General features: G+C 39.6%; 3 protein-coding genes across 8 annotated transcripts in view; all 3 read right to left on the bottom strand.

Annotated features, from left to right (window-relative positions):
* Positions 1 to 1,341, bottom strand: part of LOC116318379 (cAMP-specific 3',5'-cyclic phosphodiesterase 4D-like) — a 104,375-nt gene extending 103,034 nt beyond the window's left edge. For 2 of the 3 annotated variants that reach the window (XM_039598791.1, XM_039598794.1), the window contains exon 1: positions 1,169 to 1,326. The gene's annotated coding sequence lies outside the window, so the exon portion shown is untranslated. Of the gene's footprint in view, positions 1 to 1,168 lie in introns of all 3 variants that reach the window. The other variant, XM_039598792.1, reaches the window with a different exon arrangement.
* A 1,783-nt stretch (positions 1,342 to 3,124) lies between these two features.
* On the bottom strand, positions 3,125 to 9,475 carry LOC116318232 (integumentary mucin A.1-like). Of its 2 annotated transcripts, XM_031737188.2 has the most exons (4): positions 9,337 to 9,475; positions 7,210 to 7,587; positions 6,357 to 6,520; positions 3,125 to 4,846 (listed from the first exon to the last, which is right to left on the bottom strand). In XM_031737188.2, the coding sequence occupies exons 1-4, from the start codon at positions 9,395 to 9,397 to the stop codon at positions 4,802 to 4,804; spliced, it is 648 nt and encodes a 215-aa protein (XP_031593048.2). In that variant the 5' UTR covers positions 9,398 to 9,475; the 3' UTR covers positions 3,125 to 4,801. The 2 variants fall into 2 exon arrangements, with proteins under 2 accessions (XP_031593048.2, XP_039454354.1); XM_039598420.1 differs by lacking the exon at positions 7,210 to 7,587 and having other exon boundaries at positions 9,337 to 9,467.
* Positions 9,476 to 10,750: 1,275 nt separating this feature from the next.
* mpv17l2 (MPV17 mitochondrial inner membrane protein like 2) lies at positions 10,751 to 14,726 on the bottom strand. 3 transcript variants are annotated; one of them, XM_039598504.1, is made up of 6 exons: positions 14,596 to 14,726; positions 13,681 to 13,899; positions 13,147 to 13,308; positions 12,746 to 12,822; positions 12,197 to 12,325; positions 10,751 to 11,420 (listed from the first exon to the last, which is right to left on the bottom strand). In XM_039598504.1, exons 1-6 carry the CDS (start codon positions 14,687 to 14,689, stop codon positions 11,322 to 11,324), a joined length of 780 nt encoding a protein of 259 aa, XP_039454438.1. In that variant the 5' UTR covers positions 14,690 to 14,726; the 3' UTR covers positions 10,751 to 11,321. The 3 variants fall into 3 exon arrangements, with proteins under 3 accessions (XP_039454438.1, XP_031593265.1, XP_031593273.1); XM_031737405.2 differs by having other exon boundaries at positions 14,651 to 14,726; XM_031737413.2 differs by having other exon boundaries at positions 14,523 to 14,633.
* Positions 14,727 to 20,417: the final 5,691 nt, after the last annotated feature.

The raw sequence follows: 20,417 nt of genomic DNA, 5'->3' as shown, positions 1-20,417 counted from the left end.
AAGGTAGAGCATTTGTTTGTGGTGTTTAAAAAGGAAACACAAAACATACTCCAGTAGAGTTAAACACGGAAAACATGGCTTTCTCTAAAAACTCAAATATTTAGAAAAGTAATTTCTGATCTGTCATTCCTAATCGGTAACAGCTGCATGCATCTGTATGAGCATTGTAATTATAATAGTACTTACAGGAAGGCACCAAAATGCTGCAAAGTGGTAGTAGTAAACAAAGTACAAGCAATGCAGCAGAGAAATAAGAAATCACCCACATTTGCAGGATCCAATTAGAAGCTTACAGCAAAGACAAGTGTGCATGCTGAGACATGAGGATGTCGAGACTGCTTTCCTTGTAACTCGTGGCTTGGAAAGTATGCGTTTGTATGTGAGAAAACAAGTCAGAAAGAAAAGGGAGATAACGACAGGTGATGATCAGGCGAGATAGCATTTCAGCTGTTGCTTTCAGTTTTTGGGCGAAAGCAAGAGAGACAGATAGAAGGAAAGGAAGATCTGTGTGAAAACTAGGAAGACGCTCTGAGTGTCTGTGCGGGGGTCATACAGAGAGAGTGAAGGAAGCAGATATGGAGGAAGGAAGGAGATAAAGGTAGAAGGAGGGAGGAGGGAACATTCCTTGTGGCTTTGCTGGGGAAGATGAATTATTCAGAAAGTTTAACACACACAGTTGAAACTACCCCTCGAACTGCTGAATAAATCCTGCACTTCACAGTATTATTGACATATAACAGAGCAGTACTATACTACTACAACAGAATGTTATCATGATTACAATGAAGAACGTCTATGGAAACATTTATGGAGTAGACGGTTTTTTATATTTGCTTTTGTTTGTTTGCTTTTTTTTTATTAAACAGAATTACTATCATTAGAAGTAGATGAGTGTGTTATATTTGATCAGAGGCGACGTTATTTTCTTTATGATCGCTCTGAAATCAATGCGTATCTGGGCAGGGTTCTGATCGCCACCGCAAGAGTCTGAGTGTGAAAGGGAAACTGGTGCTCTTCTAAATGTCCTCTCTCATGAGAAAACTGTCAGCCCTGAAGTCTTTAACGTCCGTTTACTCCGTTAAAAAGCTGTTTAGGAGTTACCCATCTGAGCGCATCTGAGGTGCAGGTTACAGTTAGTCTGGAAGTTAAAGTCTTATTTTAAACTCACCGCAGCGACCCGCCGTCTTGTCTCGTCTCGTCTGCCTTTACAGTGAAATACTGCTCGAACCTGCTCAGGTAACACTACTGCACTTATCGCCCGTTTCCATTTTTATTGCTGCAAATTAGTCACTTACTTTTAGACTTCAAACTCTGCTGCATGCAGAGCTCCGTGCCCTTCCGTCACTGCGACGTCAGCCAGCGGATCACATGGCAGGAAGCGAAGCCGCGAGACGTAAACAAGCCCACTATGCCGGCCACGAGGTCGGTAGCAGCCTGGATTCAGCAAGCCAGCTTCACGCCCGGTGCAGGTGGCTGCACTTGGCTGCTGAAGCGCCTTTGTACCTTTTTACTACTCCATTGATCTGGCACGTACACCTGATTCCGTTTTGTTTATCTGTCATTTATTTAGGTCACTTAAACTTATCAGCGGTGATATGGTTCTGTTTTTTCTCCACTTTTTTTATTAAAACTACGATTTATGGACTCTGTCAGTTTGCGCTCACCTTGCTAGTAGGCCTACTGGGTAGGACTCTTTTTTGCATTAACACGTGTTCATAATTCAGTTAATACGTGGCATAGATTTAATAATGTGCTGGAATCATTCCTGTGAGATTTTTGGTCCGTATTGACACGAGAGGGTGACACACGGTTGTTGCACAATCAAACCCTGGAGATGACTGCGTGGGAAAATCCCTGCAGATCAGCAGTTTCTGGAATACTGGGACCAGCCCATCTGACACCAACAACCATGTTCAAAATCACTTAAATCACATTTTTACGTCATTCATATGGTTAGTTTGAATTTCATCAGGTTGTCATGAGCATGTATACATGCTTAAATGCACGGAGTTGCTGCCATGTGATTGGCTAAATTTGTGGGGTACCTTACAAAGTGGCCAGTGACCATCAGCCATCGTTGTGAATTTGTCTATGTTTGAGTCCAGTATTGAAAAAAAGTGGAAGATTTTACAAAAAAAAAAGAAAAAAGTTTTAAATACTTGTTTGCGTCAAGGCTACTAAGTGTGTTTTGCGTTCCTAATGATTGTGTGCGTTCTCAGAAAATTATGGGAAATTACTTTTCACAAAGTAAGTTCATCAGCAGATTTGGGTCATTACAACAAAAGATCAAAGTTTAAGAGATACTTAAATAGCTCTTTCCCTGATATGCCATCTGACCTGATTGCAGTGCTGTTTTTCCCTGTTCTTATCTCAGCATTAACAATAAAAACAAGAGTAGTGCAGTGGTATCTGAGGAATTTAACAAGATCGATCTTTCAGCCAGTCCTAATTTGCCCTGTGTTTGTTCTCTCGCACACATAGAGTCTTTTTCACTGAGTGTGTCTTTCTTTCTGGAATTTAAACCTCTCTTTTACTTTCCACTGTCAGCTTGTGCAACTCTTTAGATCCAAAAAAGTTCAGTTACACTCATACACTTGAATCCTTAAAAGGTCTTATGCTTTAACCAAACAAGGCTTTCATGTTAACGCCTCACATCTGAGATTCCCACAGTTGTGGCTTTGTGTCTCTCTTAAAGGGTTAAAGGCTTTCCTCGCAAAATATGACTCATATTTACAGTTCTAACACAAACAAAACCGCTTGAGTGGTGACACTTTCACTTAGCCCATTTTTCATCAGCAGCATGTCCTGGTAATGAGGTCCCAACCACACTCTTATCCAGACACTCATTTTTTTAGGCTCAATCTCCGGTCCTCTTAAATGGTCGTGGCCTTTTTGGATAATCCTCACCATCAAGCCCTGGAGACGTTTCTCTTTATCTTTGGAGTGTGAGTCATGTGTCTGAGGAGATCTGGCATGTTGGTGCGTGGCTGAAGACAACAGTTAGTAGGTTAAAGGAAGTTGCCTGTGGTGTTCTCCTGATAACTGGCTGGTTAAAAGGTTTATGCAATCTTAACCTGAGGCAGCAACAAGGGACACATTACAGGAAAGTGAAAAACACCAAATGAATGTTTTTATTTTTATTAAAACATCACAATTATGTACTTGGCACACAGCATGTGATCGCCCGATTTACAAAACACTGACTTATTAAATCATTTTGTTGAAATGGCAGGAAAGCATTCAAGTCACTGCAAAATTTAATGTAAGATAGCAGCTTTGCCACACAGACTCAGTGTGACAGCATTTCATGAAAAAAGTTACTTTGAGCCACAATTAAAATGTCTAGAAATATGACTTTTATCATTTTTGTGAAGGCTAGCTCAGGGTTATTGATTATTTAAAGCATTTAAAGCAGAAAGGATCCAATTCTATATTTGAATCTGTCTGTAAGCATAAGCAAATCTGTTTACATTTACCAAGATTAGCAAGACAAAGCAGAATTGCACGTTTTTTTGTTGGAAAAGAGTCCCGAGATTGTCCTGAACCTGGAGACATTTCTGATGTGACTAATGTGAACGACCTGATATTAGTTTTAGAGTTAACATAGGAAATAATTAGTGGTGTTTTAGTGCATACAAATACACAAAGTTTATTTTTTTTTATCAGTAATAAGAACACAAGCCTATTGTTTAGTGTTTTTAGCCATAAAGGTTCTGTCAGTGGCCCCACAGTTTTTCCTGATATTTCCAGTGCATAACACATTTATTAGACCACCTGCCATTAGAAAAACAAAAGAAAAATATTTTAGAAATATGCCAAAATTTAAAACAAATCAAAAAAAAAAAAGTATTTTAAGGCAAATGGAAAAACTGCATTCAGGTTTTTAATACCCACACTTGAGGAAGTCTCTAGGAAGTCAGAAATTAATCAAGCATGACGTTCATGCAGTGAAACTAATTGTCCTGTTCAGGAATGCAAGTAAGTAACTGTAATTTAATCTAATTTAATCTAAACTAATAATGACTTTACTATTTTTATTCTATTTTTTATACCAGTAAATTTTAAAATTAATGCATGACAACAATATTTATATTTTAGCATTAAAAAAAAAGATCTTGATTTAAGAGCTTGGGCACACTGGTGGTTTAACTATTACAGAAACATTAAAAAATGACTTTGGTAAGTACCAGAACTGTTAATTTACGACAGCTATGGCATAAACCTTACACTGGCTGGTGGTCTAAAACATGTGCTAAGCACTGTGACTTTCTGCGTCTGAGCTTTGGTTGCACAGAAGACCTCAGCCCCCATTAGTTGTACGTCATATATGACACTCCAGATAAGATCACATTTGTAGACTTGTGCATTCCAGTTATGACTTTGTTAAAGCGTTATGTAAAATCGAAAACTTCTGCACTCTTATTAAATCAACAGTGTAATTCTGAGTTGTAGTGCTTACAAGATTATGTGTGCTTACAAGAAGCGCTTCAACGATGGGACTGATGAGAAGAAGAAGCTCTGTTATATAATGTTCATATATAATGTTAGCAAACATTATATATGAAGGTTTACCTTTCAGGGCTGATTTTCAAATTTTATTATGGAGGAAGCGACAGTTGTAGTTAGCTGATTACACTTAATTGAAACCAAAATGAATTAAGCAGGTCAAAGGTTAACGCTGAGGCCAAAATATTCCACTGGCATTGAATAAAGTGCTACGTAAAGAAGAGCCTGATGATGTCAGAGTCGTTCGGCAGGTTGGACTCGTCCCGGGCCTTCAGCGTCCACAAAGCGCATTCTGTTATTTCGAGTAGTGGGCGAACGGAGACTCCTCATTCACTTTGCCCTGAGAGTTCACAGAAAACAAACAACCCATTCACAGTTAAACAGCAGTCAGTGTGGTGATAAAGTGCCTGCGCTGAATGTCCAGCGGTACCTGCTTTACCATCTGAACTGAAGTGGTTCTTTTACAGTACAATATGTTCTGTTGTTTTTCTTTTATCTGATTACAGTGATTGCCTGTAGGCATATTTTTTTATTTTTTATTTTTTCCGTTCAGCTTAACAGGAGGTGAAGTCTTTTCCGTCCCGCTTTAGGCACATTCAATGTAATTAACGTTAAGGACTGACAATCAGCTGACTGACACAAGCGTCTAAAAAAATCGTCTTTTTACGCGCTTTAAAATGTTAAATTGGTGAATGTCAGAAGGGATTACCATGTGAAGACGAGGTTGAGAAACTCCAGGGAAGGGAAGCTTAAATGTGTCATACTAATCTTATTTTCTTTTCTCATAATGTCAGGAAATTGCTAAGAATGTGTGAGGAAAAAAGGCGTCATGGATATGGTCATGCATGGATATAATCTAGATCATTTTTACAGGGAATTGTTTGTCATTTATTAACCCTGCAAGTTATCATTAAGTCCCGACCTGCTCATTTTGGAGGATCAGTTGTTTTTCAGCTCATGTTGTCGGATATGTTGCTCGTACGGTATAAAGTACACTCTAGCACAATGCCCAGTCATGCAGCAATAAAGATTTACACTCGTCGAGCACCTTATAAAGAACACTGGTCTGTACAGCGCTGCAGGTCTAGTTTTGCAGCGGTTACCAGAATAGCAAAAATTCTATTTCACACTTATTGGCAGCCTCATTGTGGGTCATCTGAAAAGCCTTTGTGATATTTCCTCTGCACACAAGAGTACATACATGAACTTGTAAGTGCTCCGTGAGTGTGGGAGAAAAGGTTTGCTTTTCAGAAATCTCATTCTTGAGTAGGCCTTTGCAGCAGAGATTGAGAGATGCCAACATTTTAAAAGTACTTGGGGACGCACTGATGGGACTAATGATAAGCTTCTCTTGAGAAATGATTAGTCATGACAGCCTCACCACACTTTTCACACACTGACAATCCACTCACACTTCCTGTTCGTGTAAATGAGAATGCAGCAAACCACTGTCCTCATTACTAAGGAGACATGAACAGGAAGAAGGCGACATTTAATGCTGGGAAACTTTTACGTGCCACTTGTTACTCATGGCGCAGGGTTGACAGTTAACATCCCCGTGAAGCAAAATCCTGGAACGTGCTGGCCTAGCTCCAAATCCATGTTACGGGCAAATCCATGTTTTCTACGTGATAACCAGCATGTGCCTCCCCCTGCTGGGAGAAGTTACCTATAGCAGGCAGAGCCTCATACTTTCACTCATGAATTATATTCTTGAAACAATATTCAAGAAGTTTGTCATTTTGTGTGTTTCAGTGCTGATTTTTAAGAGGTATACCAGGCCTACAGTAAGATTAAGATTAGGATTCACCCTCTGGAACTGTGAATATCTGTCACGTTTTCTATCTTACCATCGGCATATCTTCGAGCCTCTCAAATTTGGATCTCGGCGATCGGATACATTTCACTGTGAATACCACGATAACGAGGGCGAGGACAATACAGAAGATGCAAATGATAGCGACTAGGCCGGGGTTTGACGCCAGGTCATCTTTTCCCCAGTCGGGTGAAAAACCTGAGGGGGAGACAAACAGAGAAACGATGAGATAAACAAATGCAATATTTGCAGGACACAACTGAAATTATACTAATGTAAGAAGAAATCATATTTGCATTGCACAAGTCACACCATTGGTTTTATGCCTCATTTATTAATGGACTTAAACAAACAACTGCCCAGGGGAATTTATTTGTGAATTAACTGCTGTACCAGCAGATGACGGCTGTAGGTTGCACTGAAGCAAACATGCCCGTGTGGGGTACTTGTGGCTCTCCTGTGGGGCTTTCTGAGCAGAATAAAGCCACATGCAGACCCCAAATGGGGGCCCGTGTAGGCTTGTCCATTTGAACCCATTTATAAGGTTAAATGTTTGAGTCAATGTCCAACTAAGCAGCAGATGAAGAGCACCTCTTGCTTTTGGCCCAAAAGACTGTTCTCTGTGCGTAGACTCATCTAATGCACATACTATCTCAGCATCTTGTCATCAAGATTTCAGTGAAACCTGAGAAGAAATCCACCAAAACATGCGAATGAATTTAATCTTTGGTGCACGCAAAAGCATTTTGTTTGCTTTAGGTCATAAAGTATGGCACTGTTATGTATAAATTTGTCTCTCTGTATTGTTTCTCACTGGCTTTGAACCCCAAAAAGTTCATTAATTTCTTTTAAAATTGCAAAAAAGAGCAGACTGGATGTTTTTTGACCTGTGTCGGTTGTGTTCACAGTGGTGGTTGCAGTGATGTTTGGTGATGCTGACGCAGATGGGAGCGTTGTTTCAGTTGGCAAAGCTGTCTCATTTGATGTCTGGTTGATTGCTGTGGTTTGAGGAGGTGGGCTGGGAGTGGTGTCGTCTGTCTGCTGCGTTTTTGGTGAAGCCGAAGTGATGACGGTCGTGGACTGCACTGCTGTCGTTTCAGCTGTAGTCGGATGTGTTGTTGTTTCACTGGTAGTCTGGAGTGTTGTCGTTTCAGCTGTAGTCGGATGTGTTGTTGTTTCACTGGTAGTCTGGAGTGTTGTTGTTTGTGACTGTGGTTTGGTGGCGGTTGTTTGTGCAGTGGATGAGAGGAAGGAAGTGGGGGTTTCTGCAGAGCAGCAAACAGCACATAACTATAAGATGCTGCATTCACACCTTATCGAGGTAATGATCAAGTGGTTTGTTGGCATCTTAAAGGTGCCAACAAACCACAAAGAAAGTTTTAATTAAATTTTTCCATATTTGCACTGGATGTTTTTAATGCATGAGAGCACTAATGCAGGCAAGCATGGCTTAACGCTGTGCACTAACCCTAACCCTTCCTATCGACAGAGCATGGTGTTGTTGTAATCATCAGTTCCGACACGAAATAATTGCTTTGTATGATTTTTTTCTATAACCAACTTTTAGATCATTGAATTTTCCAGAGTTTCAATAGCAAAATACATATTTGATGTCTGACACAGACTAACAGGACCTGGCTGGTATTTAAGTTTTTGGTAAACTCTATAATAAGGATATATTTCAGCTGCATTTTACTCAAAATTATTGCTTGACAGGGGTGAACAATCGTTTTATTGAGTGCAAGATATTGTACAAAAATAAATCCCACGAGATTCTGAAGTGGTCATGTGGGCTCTTATTTCACATTTGATTCATTTTAATCAAGTAACCCTACCTTAACCTAAATATAAGCTTTATTATCACAGATTAGAAATTTTGAATGCTACACCTTTAAATTCACTATTCTGGAGTTTTGCCACTATTACTTAAGTCACACATAATTAACATGATAGTAATGATGCATTACCCAAAGCTCGTTTCCATCGTGGAACTCTGTAAGTTTCATCTTCTAGTCACCGCCCACACCCACTCACACCACGTTTATCATAAAATCATCTTAAGGAAGCTACGTATGTTAGATTCACACCCCTGATACAATAACAATCTATCTGTGCATCATCTTTGTGGCTCCGGACTGTTTATAAAGGCGGTTTCAGATTTCTTTACGGAGCCGTGTGGGATCAAAGTTTGGCAGGTGTTTGAGTGTAGGCACTTTAGGGTTCAGGTTGGGGTCCTGATCAACACTGCAGCTGCTCCACCTGTTATTGTTTTACCCCTAAAATCCGCTTTGTGTACAAAGAAATCACACCGGAAAACCTTCAAACTGTGATGAAGCTGAGATTTGAAGTGGTAAATACATGAGCGTTTAGGAGCTTTAAATCACATAACTGTACTTGTACACAGCGATGTGGGCAAAGATCCAGAGGAGCTTAAGGTAAGATTGCTGTGACAACTTTCTGAGGCAAGAAACGGCTTTAAACTTGACAAAAGAACAAAAACAAAGTAAATTTCAGAAAAGTACGACATGATCTACATGCTCCGAGTGTCTTAAAGTAGATTGTGTTGACGCGGAGCAGCGGGTCAGGTAATATTAAAGCAATTGCAACGTGTGTTCAGTAAAGTGTTTGCTACAGGAGGCTCGACTTAGGCTCACTTTCACGGATCAAATATTAGCCCCAGTCTACACCCAGGTGTGAACTTCCCATATACCTTAACTTCCCCTTATGTTTTACAGTTGCACGTTTTACTTATGATATGAATTTTGTAGTAATGCACAGCAACAGGATGAATACAAATGTTTCTGTGATAACACACGGTTGCTTCTTATTACACTTAAAACAAAAGCCAGAGCCACACTGCCACAGGCAAACTGGCGGACTGTCTCTCACTGCACAAAGCTTCCTGTTTGCATAAATTTGCACTTTTACAAGACTTCAGCCTAACGTTCAGGTTCTCAAACATATTGAACACAAAAGTTTGAGAAGTGAAAACTTGTTGAAAAATGCTGACTTACCGCTGATGACTATCGCTGTTAACAGAGACACCAGGAGAGTGAGGTGCATCGTTGCGGGCATGTTGAGAGGGGAAGTGGCTGACAGTCATATCAGTGACATTCACACACACACACACACACACACACACACACACACACACACACACACACACACACACACACACACACACACACACACACACACACACACACACACACACACGCGCGCGCATGCACACACATACACGCAGGGTAACTACATCCTTGACAGCAGGATGTGTTCCAAACACAGGCTGTTGCATATCAAGCATTAAACCCTTCACACTATCAGTCAATATTTAAACAAGGTTGTGTGTGTTTGCTTTTGCTTCTATTCTTGCTGCAGGCAGCTGCAGATTAGTTTTTACTTCTAAAATAGATTTTAAACATGAAAGTTGTCTCATGCTGCCAGCTGCAATGACCCATGCTATCCCAGGTCTTTCACTCTGCTACTGTGCAGGCTGCTTATGCTGCAGCACACAGCTGGACACTTTATTTTCAATGCAACAAGAAAATCATTTTGTCCACTGCACGTTTGACACTTTTGTTGAATCAGGTGCAGTGGAGTTTATTTCTGCCTCGCATGTTATTCTTTTTAAGTCCAGTCTTCAACTTTACTTTCTTTCATTGCTTTTTAAGGTTTTTGATATTGTGTACATCACTTAAACTTTATACATACAGACCAGTTGTTGTGTAAATTTGACTTCTTGGCATCCATCCTTCACCTGAGACCATTTCTGATGAGGCCTCAGTGAACAGTAGTGATCAGCTGAAGGGTCAGGTGTGTCTCTCAGGTAACGTTTCGGGTCTTTTCTGGATGTTTTCATTTTTCAAAAGGACATGACTTTCAAACACCATTCATCTGCTGTAGATATTCAGTTTTCTCTTTGTTTTTTCTCTTTATCCTATTTAATTCTCAATTGGTTGAATATTCATAATACATTGTAACATAATGTGTCTAAACTAAATTGTATGGATAATTAGGATAGAGCCACAAAAGTGCCAAAAGAAATTTTTTTATTTCATTTGAAATTATTTGAAAATAAATTCTTCAGCATTCAGAAATCTCAGCAGACCTCTGATACATGGCTTCTCTTTTACACCGGTAGTACACCAATGATACATTTTATGTGGAGAACTCTGGGAAAATATTTCATATAATAAATATGTGTCGCTCCCCACCCTCACAGTGTTTATGCTGACACCATTTATGGTTTTTCTCCCCCCATCATCACATAAACTAAATCATCACTGGACCTGCCAAAGCTAAAAAAAAAAAAATCATCAATAAATTAAACTGATAGAAACAGTCAATTTTACAGTAACTAGTGAAAAACTACTGCACAGTTAAAAATTACTTATTTTCAACAGTTATTCTATGTGATATGACAAAATACAGATAGATCCAGAATCATGCTTCATTGGAGCTCAGAGGGACAAGTTAAATGGAGCGATTGATATTAAAACAAGCGCAGCACTGGATGATATCTTAAGGCAATGTTCAAAGACACGGTTTATTGTTGAAGCAGTTATTTAGTAGAGCTCTCTCATATCAATATTGATTTGTTTTTTTAAATAAAGCATATTAAAAAAATAAAGTAAAAGCATTACTAGAGTCAGGTTTAAACTTCGGGTCCAATGACTGTTGGGAGTTTTTAAACCTTCACCCTAATGGCCGCTCAATTCACCCTGACAGTAAGTGCTGTACCAGAGGGCAGTGAAACAGCTTCTCATCCATGCTCACATCATTCACACATAAACAGACACATTTAAACTATTTGGGAGTTAAGAAGACGTGTACCAGCACTTTAACTTCAAACTTCCCAGAGACGCATCAGTTTAAATCTGAGTGACAAACACAGGACCACACACTGTTGCATGCACACAACAGTCCCGCAGCAGTTCCAAAGGGAGGAAGAGTATAAATGCATAAAAACAGCAACACGTATCATCTCTACTGAGCTTCTTTAAGCCTTCTCCTCCAACGGTTCGGACTGTGGCAGCACTTCCTTCTGTACATCCGCACCATTGCTGTCTGATGCCAGCTCAGCATTGGGGTCGTCTTTCTGTCAAGACAAAACTAATCAGTGGATGCATTGACATGATCAACATCACTTCACTTTTGCACATAAGTGATTAGACAAGTCAGAGATGCAATAAACCTCATGGGCAGCGCTGGTGAGTAAGAGTCCCAATATACCGTATTAATCCTTTTGAGCTCATACTGAGCCTTTGTAGAGCCCCTCAGTTCACCCACTGTCAGCCTCCTGCTTAAAGCAGCTTTCCTCCGACTGGTTGCCCATATACTGGAACCTATGGTTTAGCAGGGACGGCGTTGGCAGTCCAGGGATGGCCTGTCTATCTGCAGGGAGCTCTGCTGTATGATGGAGGCAGCATACAAAGTATGTGGTGCAACCGGTCTGTAGATCATTCTCTCTTGTGCTGTTGTTGGTCAACCAGCCATGGAGAGAGAGTTCATTTGACATTCAAAGAGCTGAAGTGAAACTGTTACAAACAATGAATAGTGTCCACTGTAGCTGCCTGCGCTTTCCATACTGCTTTTCTTAATCTTTGAAATTTTCTCCATAGTTCTTCCATTCCTGGTGAACTCCACTGTCACGCTCTTCCATATTTCAGCCCACTTGTCAGCCAATCAGCACAGAGCAGACACATACCATCTGCTTCCAGCGACACACAGTTTCAGCTCCATTCGCCATCCCAGTGGAAATGTGTATGCAGACAGACACACACAGCTGGGAGGAGCTGCACACAGCACTGTACAGCTGTTCATTGGTAAAATAAGAGGTAACAAAACCAAAAACTTCCTGTGTGGTTGACTTACTCTGTGTTTGAGGTAAGAGAGGTAGGTGTCCCACCCTAAGGTGACAAAGTTGATGTACACGACGCGGAACTTGGGCGAGAGAAAGTAGAAGTTGATCATCTGAGCAGCGGGCCAAACACAGCAGTCTGCCTGTCAGCAAGAACAACACACATTAAGATAAACAAGCAGGTACAAATTACCCAGAGCAAACACTGCAGAAACAGACAGGAGGAGGGAAGTGTGCTCCGTCTGCCCGGCAGGTTCCCAGCTGAGACTGGGAGGTTTTATCTGGCCTGCTGGGTTGTTGTTTTTTTTTAACCTTCTGAGTAACAACAACAACCTCAAGATTTAAGACAGCTAGAAGAGCACAGAGCTAAATTTCTATATGAAACTTATAGTCTTAACACGTAAAGTTCCTCTGTTCGCTGTGTAGAGCACGGTTATATTTTATGTTATTCAATGTTCAGTTACAGTTTAAACGCTAAATTCTCATCTTCAGTTAAAGACAAAGAAGAATTTCAGTTGGGATGAATGAAGAACAATTAATGTTCAACCTCCCGGTATACTTACCTTGTAAAATTCCCAGAACTTGCCTCTAAACTCCGCCCATCCTTCGGATAAACTGCGCCCCTCCATGAGATCCATACCTGCGATAAACACAGTTTTCTGTCAGACGTGCGTCAGCGCCACCCTTTATTAAAACCACCCTCAGATAAGCTCTCTTATAAACATGAACTGCTAAACTTGAGCCTCTTCGAAACAGATACCCTTTGAACTCCATATACGTCTTATTACATACGCGGGGTTTTTCCTTATCCACATCTTTATGCGCAACCTTTGCCTCTGTACTTGATCTCTGAAGTGTGCGTGTGTGCGCGTCACTGACAAACTGTTCAGGTGCTCACACCCTGAACAATGTGTGAGAAGCAGGAGGAGAAGAGCGTACTTAGTACCAGTAAAATCTTTCTCACCTAAAAAATACCACACGCCCAGAGTCGGGGAAGCAACCAGCTGGTCCACCACAACCTTCTTGACCAAGGTTTTGAGAGCTTTGCCTGCATACACTCTGTCCAGCCACATGTACCAGTAGTGCAGGAGCGGACCCATGGAGCAGCCCACGGCAAACATGCGAGCTTTGAAGCCAAACAGAGAACAGCCGTGCATGAAATAAATCATGACAGCCCAACATGAGATTATTACAAAAGAGTAGGAGTTCCTTTTTTATTTTGTAAGAATTATTTTTTTAAAAAGTGTTTATGCATAATCCTGTTGGCAGAATCCTTACTGCTGACAACTACATTTGTTTTTGCATATGTTCTTTGGCATGCTCTCCTCTGTATTCCAAAATCAAAAGATAATTCTAACAACAATGCAGATGCTTTTGTCCAAAATTACTTGAGTTCATTACATTTTTATTTTAGAAACTGTACAGATCTGGAGCTCTCCTGCATATCAGCCAAAATAAGAAGATGACGTATGACATTAAACACACAAAACTCTGTCACCTGTTCGGCTCCAGTCTCTGATTTTGCCAGGATCCCTGTGTTTCTCCCGAGTCTGCTGCAGGATGTCTCCCAGAGACAGCATCACCCCTCCACTCATGATATTGGTGACCAGCAGGTAGCGGCCCTGGAAGAACGGCCTCCAGGAGAACTGTATGCGGACCAGAAACTCTTTACCCGCACGGGGAAGCATGATGTTCAGACAGGAGAAAGTACAATCATCTGTGGAGAAGAAGGAAAAAGACAATAAACAGTTAGGGTTCATGCAGGGAAAGCCAGCGGATAGGTAGATTCATTGTACTAAACAAACTGTCATAAAAGGAGTAAAACAAATGACACAACTTGATCTTCTAACACAGGGAGAGAGGAAATATAATGCTAGACACCTGTGAGTGTAAATGCACGTGCCTGTGTAAATTACTTGTCAAATACTAAAATATCGTGAGATTTAGCGAGAAGACTACTTGGTCCCTATTATTTGTTGATTTTGCACCGCACTGTTTTCTCACTTAAAACCTAAAAGCAATTTTATGTGCACAAAGTATATTATATATATACACAAACTGCGAACCTCTGTGAGAAAAATACCACATGTGTAGTTTAAACACTACTACAGCCTTTATTAATCTCTGAAAGTGCTGAAAAACTCCGAGTTCAAAGTTCAACTCTCCAGCTGCTGCTCGTTAGCTAGTTTCTGGTCTAACAGCTCAGAGACGAACATTTTATGTTTTCTGTTTGAAACAAACCAGTCCCGGTCGGCACTGACGTTTACATGAAATTTTACATTCAGTTTCACAATGATACCAGTGAACGCGACATGCAACAGGGAGACAGATGAGGCGAACCTGAGCCGGTGTGTGCGTTTCCGCGCAGATAATACGTTTCCCTGACTTAACAACACAACATTAATAAACCCACAGTCAAACACACTAATCCACCAGCCGTGAAGGGCGATACGAAGATAAAATCTTACGGGAAAGAGAAGTTTTTTGCTTTTATCCGTAGACTGCATCCACGACCTGACGGGTGAGCAAATGTCTGATTAGCACAGTGATAAATGTGATGGCGACACCTGCTGGTGGGAGGAACAACGAAAACTCGTAGTACAAAGAATACCCTCCACCAACACAGTCTTGGACACCCCTCATTTCATTATATTTTGCTTCCAAGGAGACAGATTCTCATGTAATTTTTTAAAGTGGTTGTGAGCAAACGTTTTACAGACTTTATGATGGTCTTTAAAAGCTTTTCTTGGATTTTGGCTGTGTTTTCACCCATTTTGAGTCCTTGTTCCTGACCATTTTCAGAGGGATGCTGTTTGTTTGTTAAGCCAGTTAACACTGACATATAAATCATTCAGGCATAGAAGTTACCAAATTCAGTGGATGAACCAGTGCTGTGTCCACACAAGGAGGGATATTGGTACTTTATGTCAAACCAGTGATTTATGGCCCCCTGTCAAATCATTTATGACTTAGGACAGTAATAAAGGAAGTAATAAAAGTTAATGGCAGTTATATTTTTTATGAATATCATAAAATTATGATAGTTCATAATTAGGTAATAATTAATAATCATATGCCCCAAAAATATATGGTCATAAAAATATGGTGATGGAATAGGATGATGAATATGCTTGAGATAAAAATTAAAACTATAGAACAATTTTTGTGCTGTCGTCATTTTAAGCCAAAAAGTTTACTTTTTTAACAAAATATGCCACCTTGGCAGGACCCTGACTTTGGGGACCTGTGTCTGTCTGTGTGTGTGTGTGTGTGTGTGTGTGTGTGTGTCTGTGTGTGTGTGTGTGTGTGTGTGTGTGTGTGTGTGTGTGTGTGTGTGTGTGTGTGTGTGTGTGTGTGTCTGTCTGTTTGTGTGTGTGTGTGTGTGTGTGTGTGCGTGTGTGAAAATGTGTTAAACCCTAGTAAAAAGGTTCGTCTTAATTAAACCGGTGCTTTTGTAACAGTGATGATGGGGAGATGGAAAGTTTATTACATTTTATTTGCATTTGTTTAACCAAAAAAGGAAAATCAGAATCAAAGTTAGACTTACAAACGCTCCACCTCAGCAGCCAGCGTCCTTCTTGGAGTGGCCAGCCAATTTTCCCAGATGGCGTCTTATCCGTCCAAAGGGCATTACAGGAAAGTAGGAACGAAAACTACGATCTATAGAACAGAAAAAAAAAACAAACTGAGGAAGAGAAACGTCAACTAGAGGAGAAGTGCAGACAAATGGAGGCACAAAATAAACACTTGGAAGAAATGCACAACGAATTTCTCATGAACAGACAAGACCAAAAAACTAACAATACGCAATGCCAGCCCAACATAAAGATTACTAATGAAGGCTGGGGAATCATGTTTGGTCAAGCATGAGAGCAGATTATGTTCCTGATTAAAGAAAAGAGGAAAAAGAGCACTGAATTAAAAGAAATGTCCGACCAGCTTCAAGACAGGGAAGCTGTTACTGGGGAAATAAAGTTGGATCTCCAAGGAATATGTACAGAAAGAATCAGGAGCTCCAAGGAAAGCTCGATGAAGGCCTGGAAAAAACCCCCAAAGAAAATCAACAGGGCATAAAACAGAAAGACATGCAGTGCAAACTCCAAGACACGGAGACAAAATGCAGAGTGCTGCAAATAAGGCTTGATAAAACACTGCACAGAAATGAAGCTTTTCTTCAAGAGAAAGAGCGACAGGAATTAAAACAGAAAGAAATGGATTGCAAGCTTCAGAACATCGAGAAACACAACGAAGGCTAGCAAATACACTGAAATGCAGGTGCAAAAACAGCAACAAGAGAAAATACAGGAAGACCTGTAGTGTACACTTCAAGAAATCCAGAGGATAAATCAGCAGTTAGAAGGCATGCACAACAAAGTACAACAGACTCTCTTTGAGCCTGTTTATTCTCGCTTTGTGTTTGTTAAGTCTGTATGTCTCCACGGTAGTTTCCTGTTTTATTTTGACAGTCTATTGTCCTGCTTGTGTTATGTTCATTTTTGCTTTCCCTGTCATTTGTCTCACTTAGTTCACCTGTGCCTTGTTTTGCCCAGCTGTGTTGCATCTTCCTAATTACCTGATTTGGATACAACAAGTAAAGTATGTATATTATGCACACACACAAACACACATGTAGCTATTACCCATTTCTTGTTTTTATACTTAAGATGAATTATTCTTGAATAAAGACAGTGATCCGACACATGTCAAATTTAGCCTCGTGTTTATTGTCCCCACCATCTCCCTAACCTGTGCTCTCAAAAGTGAACACAGGTTAGGGAGATAATGGAGGAAATGAAAAAACATCTAGTTGCATAACATTCATTCATTCCCATTTCTTTAGTTCAGTGGTTCTTAACCTTGTTGGAGGTACCGAACCCCACCAGTTTCATATGCGCATTCACTGAACCCCTCTTTAGTGAAAAATAAAATATGATTTTTTTCAAATTCAAGACATAGATATGCTTTTTACTGGTGCACAAAATGAGCCGTGCATGTCATGGCGGAGGCTCTGCCGAACCCCTGAGACCGACTCACCGAACCCCTAGGGTTCGATCGAACCCAGGTTAAGAACTACTGCTTTAGTTGAATCCCCGAAAGTAAAAAGTCATTTTTATAGCATAAAATAGTATTATTATGCCTATAAGATGATTCTCAAATAACAATAAGCTGAAAGGTTGGCATATCTTGGCACACTCTGCAGTTTTGATCAAACTGGACAGGTGGAGGACAAAAGAGGAAGTAGCAGGCCTAAAGCTACAGCCATTATAACAGCACCTGAAAGTCATGCTCTTAAAAAATATGAAAAATTGTGACAGCAGTGCTATGTGCGGGGACTGAACGTGCACAAAAGACTGTCATTAGTTTGGAGCATCATTTTTCATAATGACATCGCTACAGCACTGCCAGTGCTATGAAAGCATAACTGGACAGAAAAATGTGCAGTTATTTAGAATGTCTTGATGCATGTTCAATCATCCTGGTAAGGAAATCCCAAAAAGTTGAATGTGTTCATCTGGACGTAGCGATTTCAGATGGAGAAATGTTTTGTCACTCATCCAAGTGACTTTTTCAGTCAAGACTGACATGCTGTATATATATATATATATATGTAATTTCTATTTATGTTTGCACATGTTTCAGCTTCCAAAATAAATCGATTTTCTGTAAAGCAACTGCCCTGACACATGCATTACAATGTACAGACAACAGTGGAAAAGCCTATACAGAAACAACAGTAGTATTTTATGTTTTTGTTTATTGAACAAACTGATGTAGATTAAAAATGCTTTTAACTTTCCACATATTTTACATCTTGTGAAAAAATAGTTTAAACACCACAGTAAAAACCCCCCATAAATGTGTTGTTAATATTCACACTTTGCAAAGCCATAGAGAACGGGAACCTTCTGGCCCTTATGTTTGACTCCACTGCTTTAGATAGCTTATATTTTATTATATGGTCTGATAGTGTTATTAAAACACTTTATCAGCCTCTCCTTTACAACATACTACTGCTGTCCAGGCTGAACAAGCTGTGAAGAGTAAAACGTGTGTCTCAAGCTGCTCCCAGTTCTTTAAACAGCAGTGAATGGTTCTTGCATCACCTTATTCTAATGTCTGTGAACCTCCACACAGGACAATGGCCCCATTAAGTACAGACACAACATTAACAAAGCCTTTTATTACACCATTATGTAAACATTTAAATTGCTATAATGCAACACTTGCAGGTGCAAACAGTAGCGATAACAAACACATTAATATTTCACTCAGCCGTTACCAAGGACAGGACACTGTTCGAGTTCTCCAGTTATTTTTTTTTATAAATAAATAAATATTGTGAAATGAAAGCCATATTTTGAACTTTGATGTAAATTACTATTGTATTATTATATTACTATTATATATATGATATTACTATTATATAGACTACATACAGTAGTAAATAAATAAGTAAGTAAAGTGCAGGTTTTTTATAAAGCACTTTTCACAGACAAGCAGTCAGTTGACAACAAAATACAGTAAAATAAATGAGAACATTAGGTGTTAATTTTAGATGAGCATGTGTAGCTTGTTGGGAAAAACTCTGATTTGATGGTTGTGTCTAAATACAAAAATATGAAAATTAAAGATGGTTAAAAACAAATGAATCATAAGATACATAAAGCATTGAAACTTGACGATTAACTGCAATTTCACTTTGCTGAAAATTGTTTATGCAGTTGTTGCACAGCTGTCACTTAAAAGACACTTTTGTGCGCTCAGGAACACTTGCAGTGTGTTTGTGGAATTTAATAAGGAAGAAAATAACAGCAACATAAGTGCATTAATACATGCTCATAAAGAGACACTGACCATAACACTGAATCGACTTTACAGCTGACCATGTTTTAGGCAGCAGGTCATCTCTAAACAGAATGTGGATACAAGCTGTTGCTCCTCTTCAGCAAACAAGTTTTCCCAGTAAAATGCTGTCACCTGCTGACATAATAACAGCACAGCAGAAACTGTGGCAGACAGCGGCAAGAATACTAACACTGTGCCTACAACTGTATTTTCTCTTGCCTTAGACACACATAAAGGCCTGTTGGGACTATTTATTACAAAACTAATCTCATGTGAAGATGGAAATGCCACGCTGAGTGAATGTATGTTGTTAGATAAGGATACCTATACCTACCTGCCTATATTACCTTTTTATTATCTGAGTCATTAAGAAAGTAAGGTTAGTTGGGCTGAAATGCAAAGCATCATTTTAACTTACAAACTATTTTAATGAAATGTTTTAATCTGTTCGGTCGTTAAACCTTTAATGTATTCAAAATGTTTTCATTTGCATTAATACTAAAAAAAAACAATTAGGTGACTATGTGGCATGCTATATGTACACATTTTAATGACTAAAGGAAAGCAACATTTCTCTATATTTTTTTTAATCCTTATTATCTTTTTAAAAATAAATGTTATTGTGTCTCATTTCAGCTCACTGGCTCATAAATACAAACACTTAAACACTAAGATAAACTACGTTGTTCTCCCTGTGTTTACTAAGCATGATTAATAAGTTAAAAAACAAAACAAACAAAATACTGAATGGCAATTGTTTAATTCCAGTGACATCATCATCACGTGCAATTTCCTACTAAATGTAGGCTATTCTTTAATAATAGGTGATGTGCTTTCAGTATAAATGATCCAGCTGTGCTTAAAATCTGTTTCTTGTTACTTTAGAAAATCCGCTCTGCAGCGCTTACAGCTGTCTTATGAAACAGGCGCTGTACCTTACACCGCATCAGTATGAAACGTATATGAGTGTGATGGTTTTGCAGTGCATTATGGGACCGGTGTCTTTTATTGGGTGGGAATGGACTCAGTGGTTACTGCAGACCTCGTAATCAATAATTCAGCCTCTCCGGCAGCTTTCATCAATAATAAAGGACCGCTTCAGTGTTTGAGGTGGAATATTTCAGGACGCTGATTATGGATCCGGATTCGTTAGACAGGACGTCAATCCTTCTCGTACCCCTAAACCCCGCCCACTTGCCATTCATTTATGTCGCCTTCACAACCCCAGTTACAAAACGACTGGAACTCTTTTTTTCCTTTTCAAAATAAAAGCCAAGCTCAAAGAGGTTGTTTTATTCAAAAAGACCGTGAGATAGGCTATCCTTTATTTGTTTACCAATCGTTGGGATTACAACTGCGTGTATGAAACAGTTTTTTCAACCGATGGAC

This window comes from Oreochromis aureus, linkage group 15 (genome assembly GCF_013358895.1).
Source record: "Oreochromis aureus strain Israel breed Guangdong linkage group 15, ZZ_aureus, whole genome shotgun sequence".
NCBI lineage: Eukaryota > Metazoa > Chordata > Actinopteri > Cichliformes > Cichlidae > Oreochromis > Oreochromis aureus.
This window is presented reverse-complemented; position numbering and strand designations above follow the sequence as displayed.

Coding starts and splice junctions, on each gene's coding strand:
- LOC116318232 (XM_031737188.2), bottom strand. CDS start 9,397: ATGCCCGCAACGATGCACCTCACTCTCCTGGTGTCTCTGTTAACAGCG. Junction 7,588..9,336: donor AACAGCGATAGTCATCAGCG/GTAAGTCAGCAT, acceptor GCTGCTCTGCAG/AAACCCCCACTTCCTTCCTC. Junction 4,847..6,356: donor GGCTCGAAGATATGCCGATG/GTAAGATAGAAA, acceptor GTGAACTCTCAG/GGCAAAGTGAATGAGGAGTC.
- mpv17l2 (XM_039598504.1), bottom strand. CDS start 14,689: ATGCAGTCTACGGATAAAAGCAAAAAACTTCTCTTTCCCGTAAGATTT. Junction 12,823..13,146: donor GGGCGTGTGGTATTTTTTAG/GTGAGAAAGATT, acceptor TGTTTATCGCAG/GTATGGATCTCATGGAGGGG. Junction 12,326..12,745: donor AGTTCTGGGAATTTTACAAG/GTAAGTATACCG, acceptor TCTTGCTGACAG/GCAGACTGCTGTGTTTGGCC.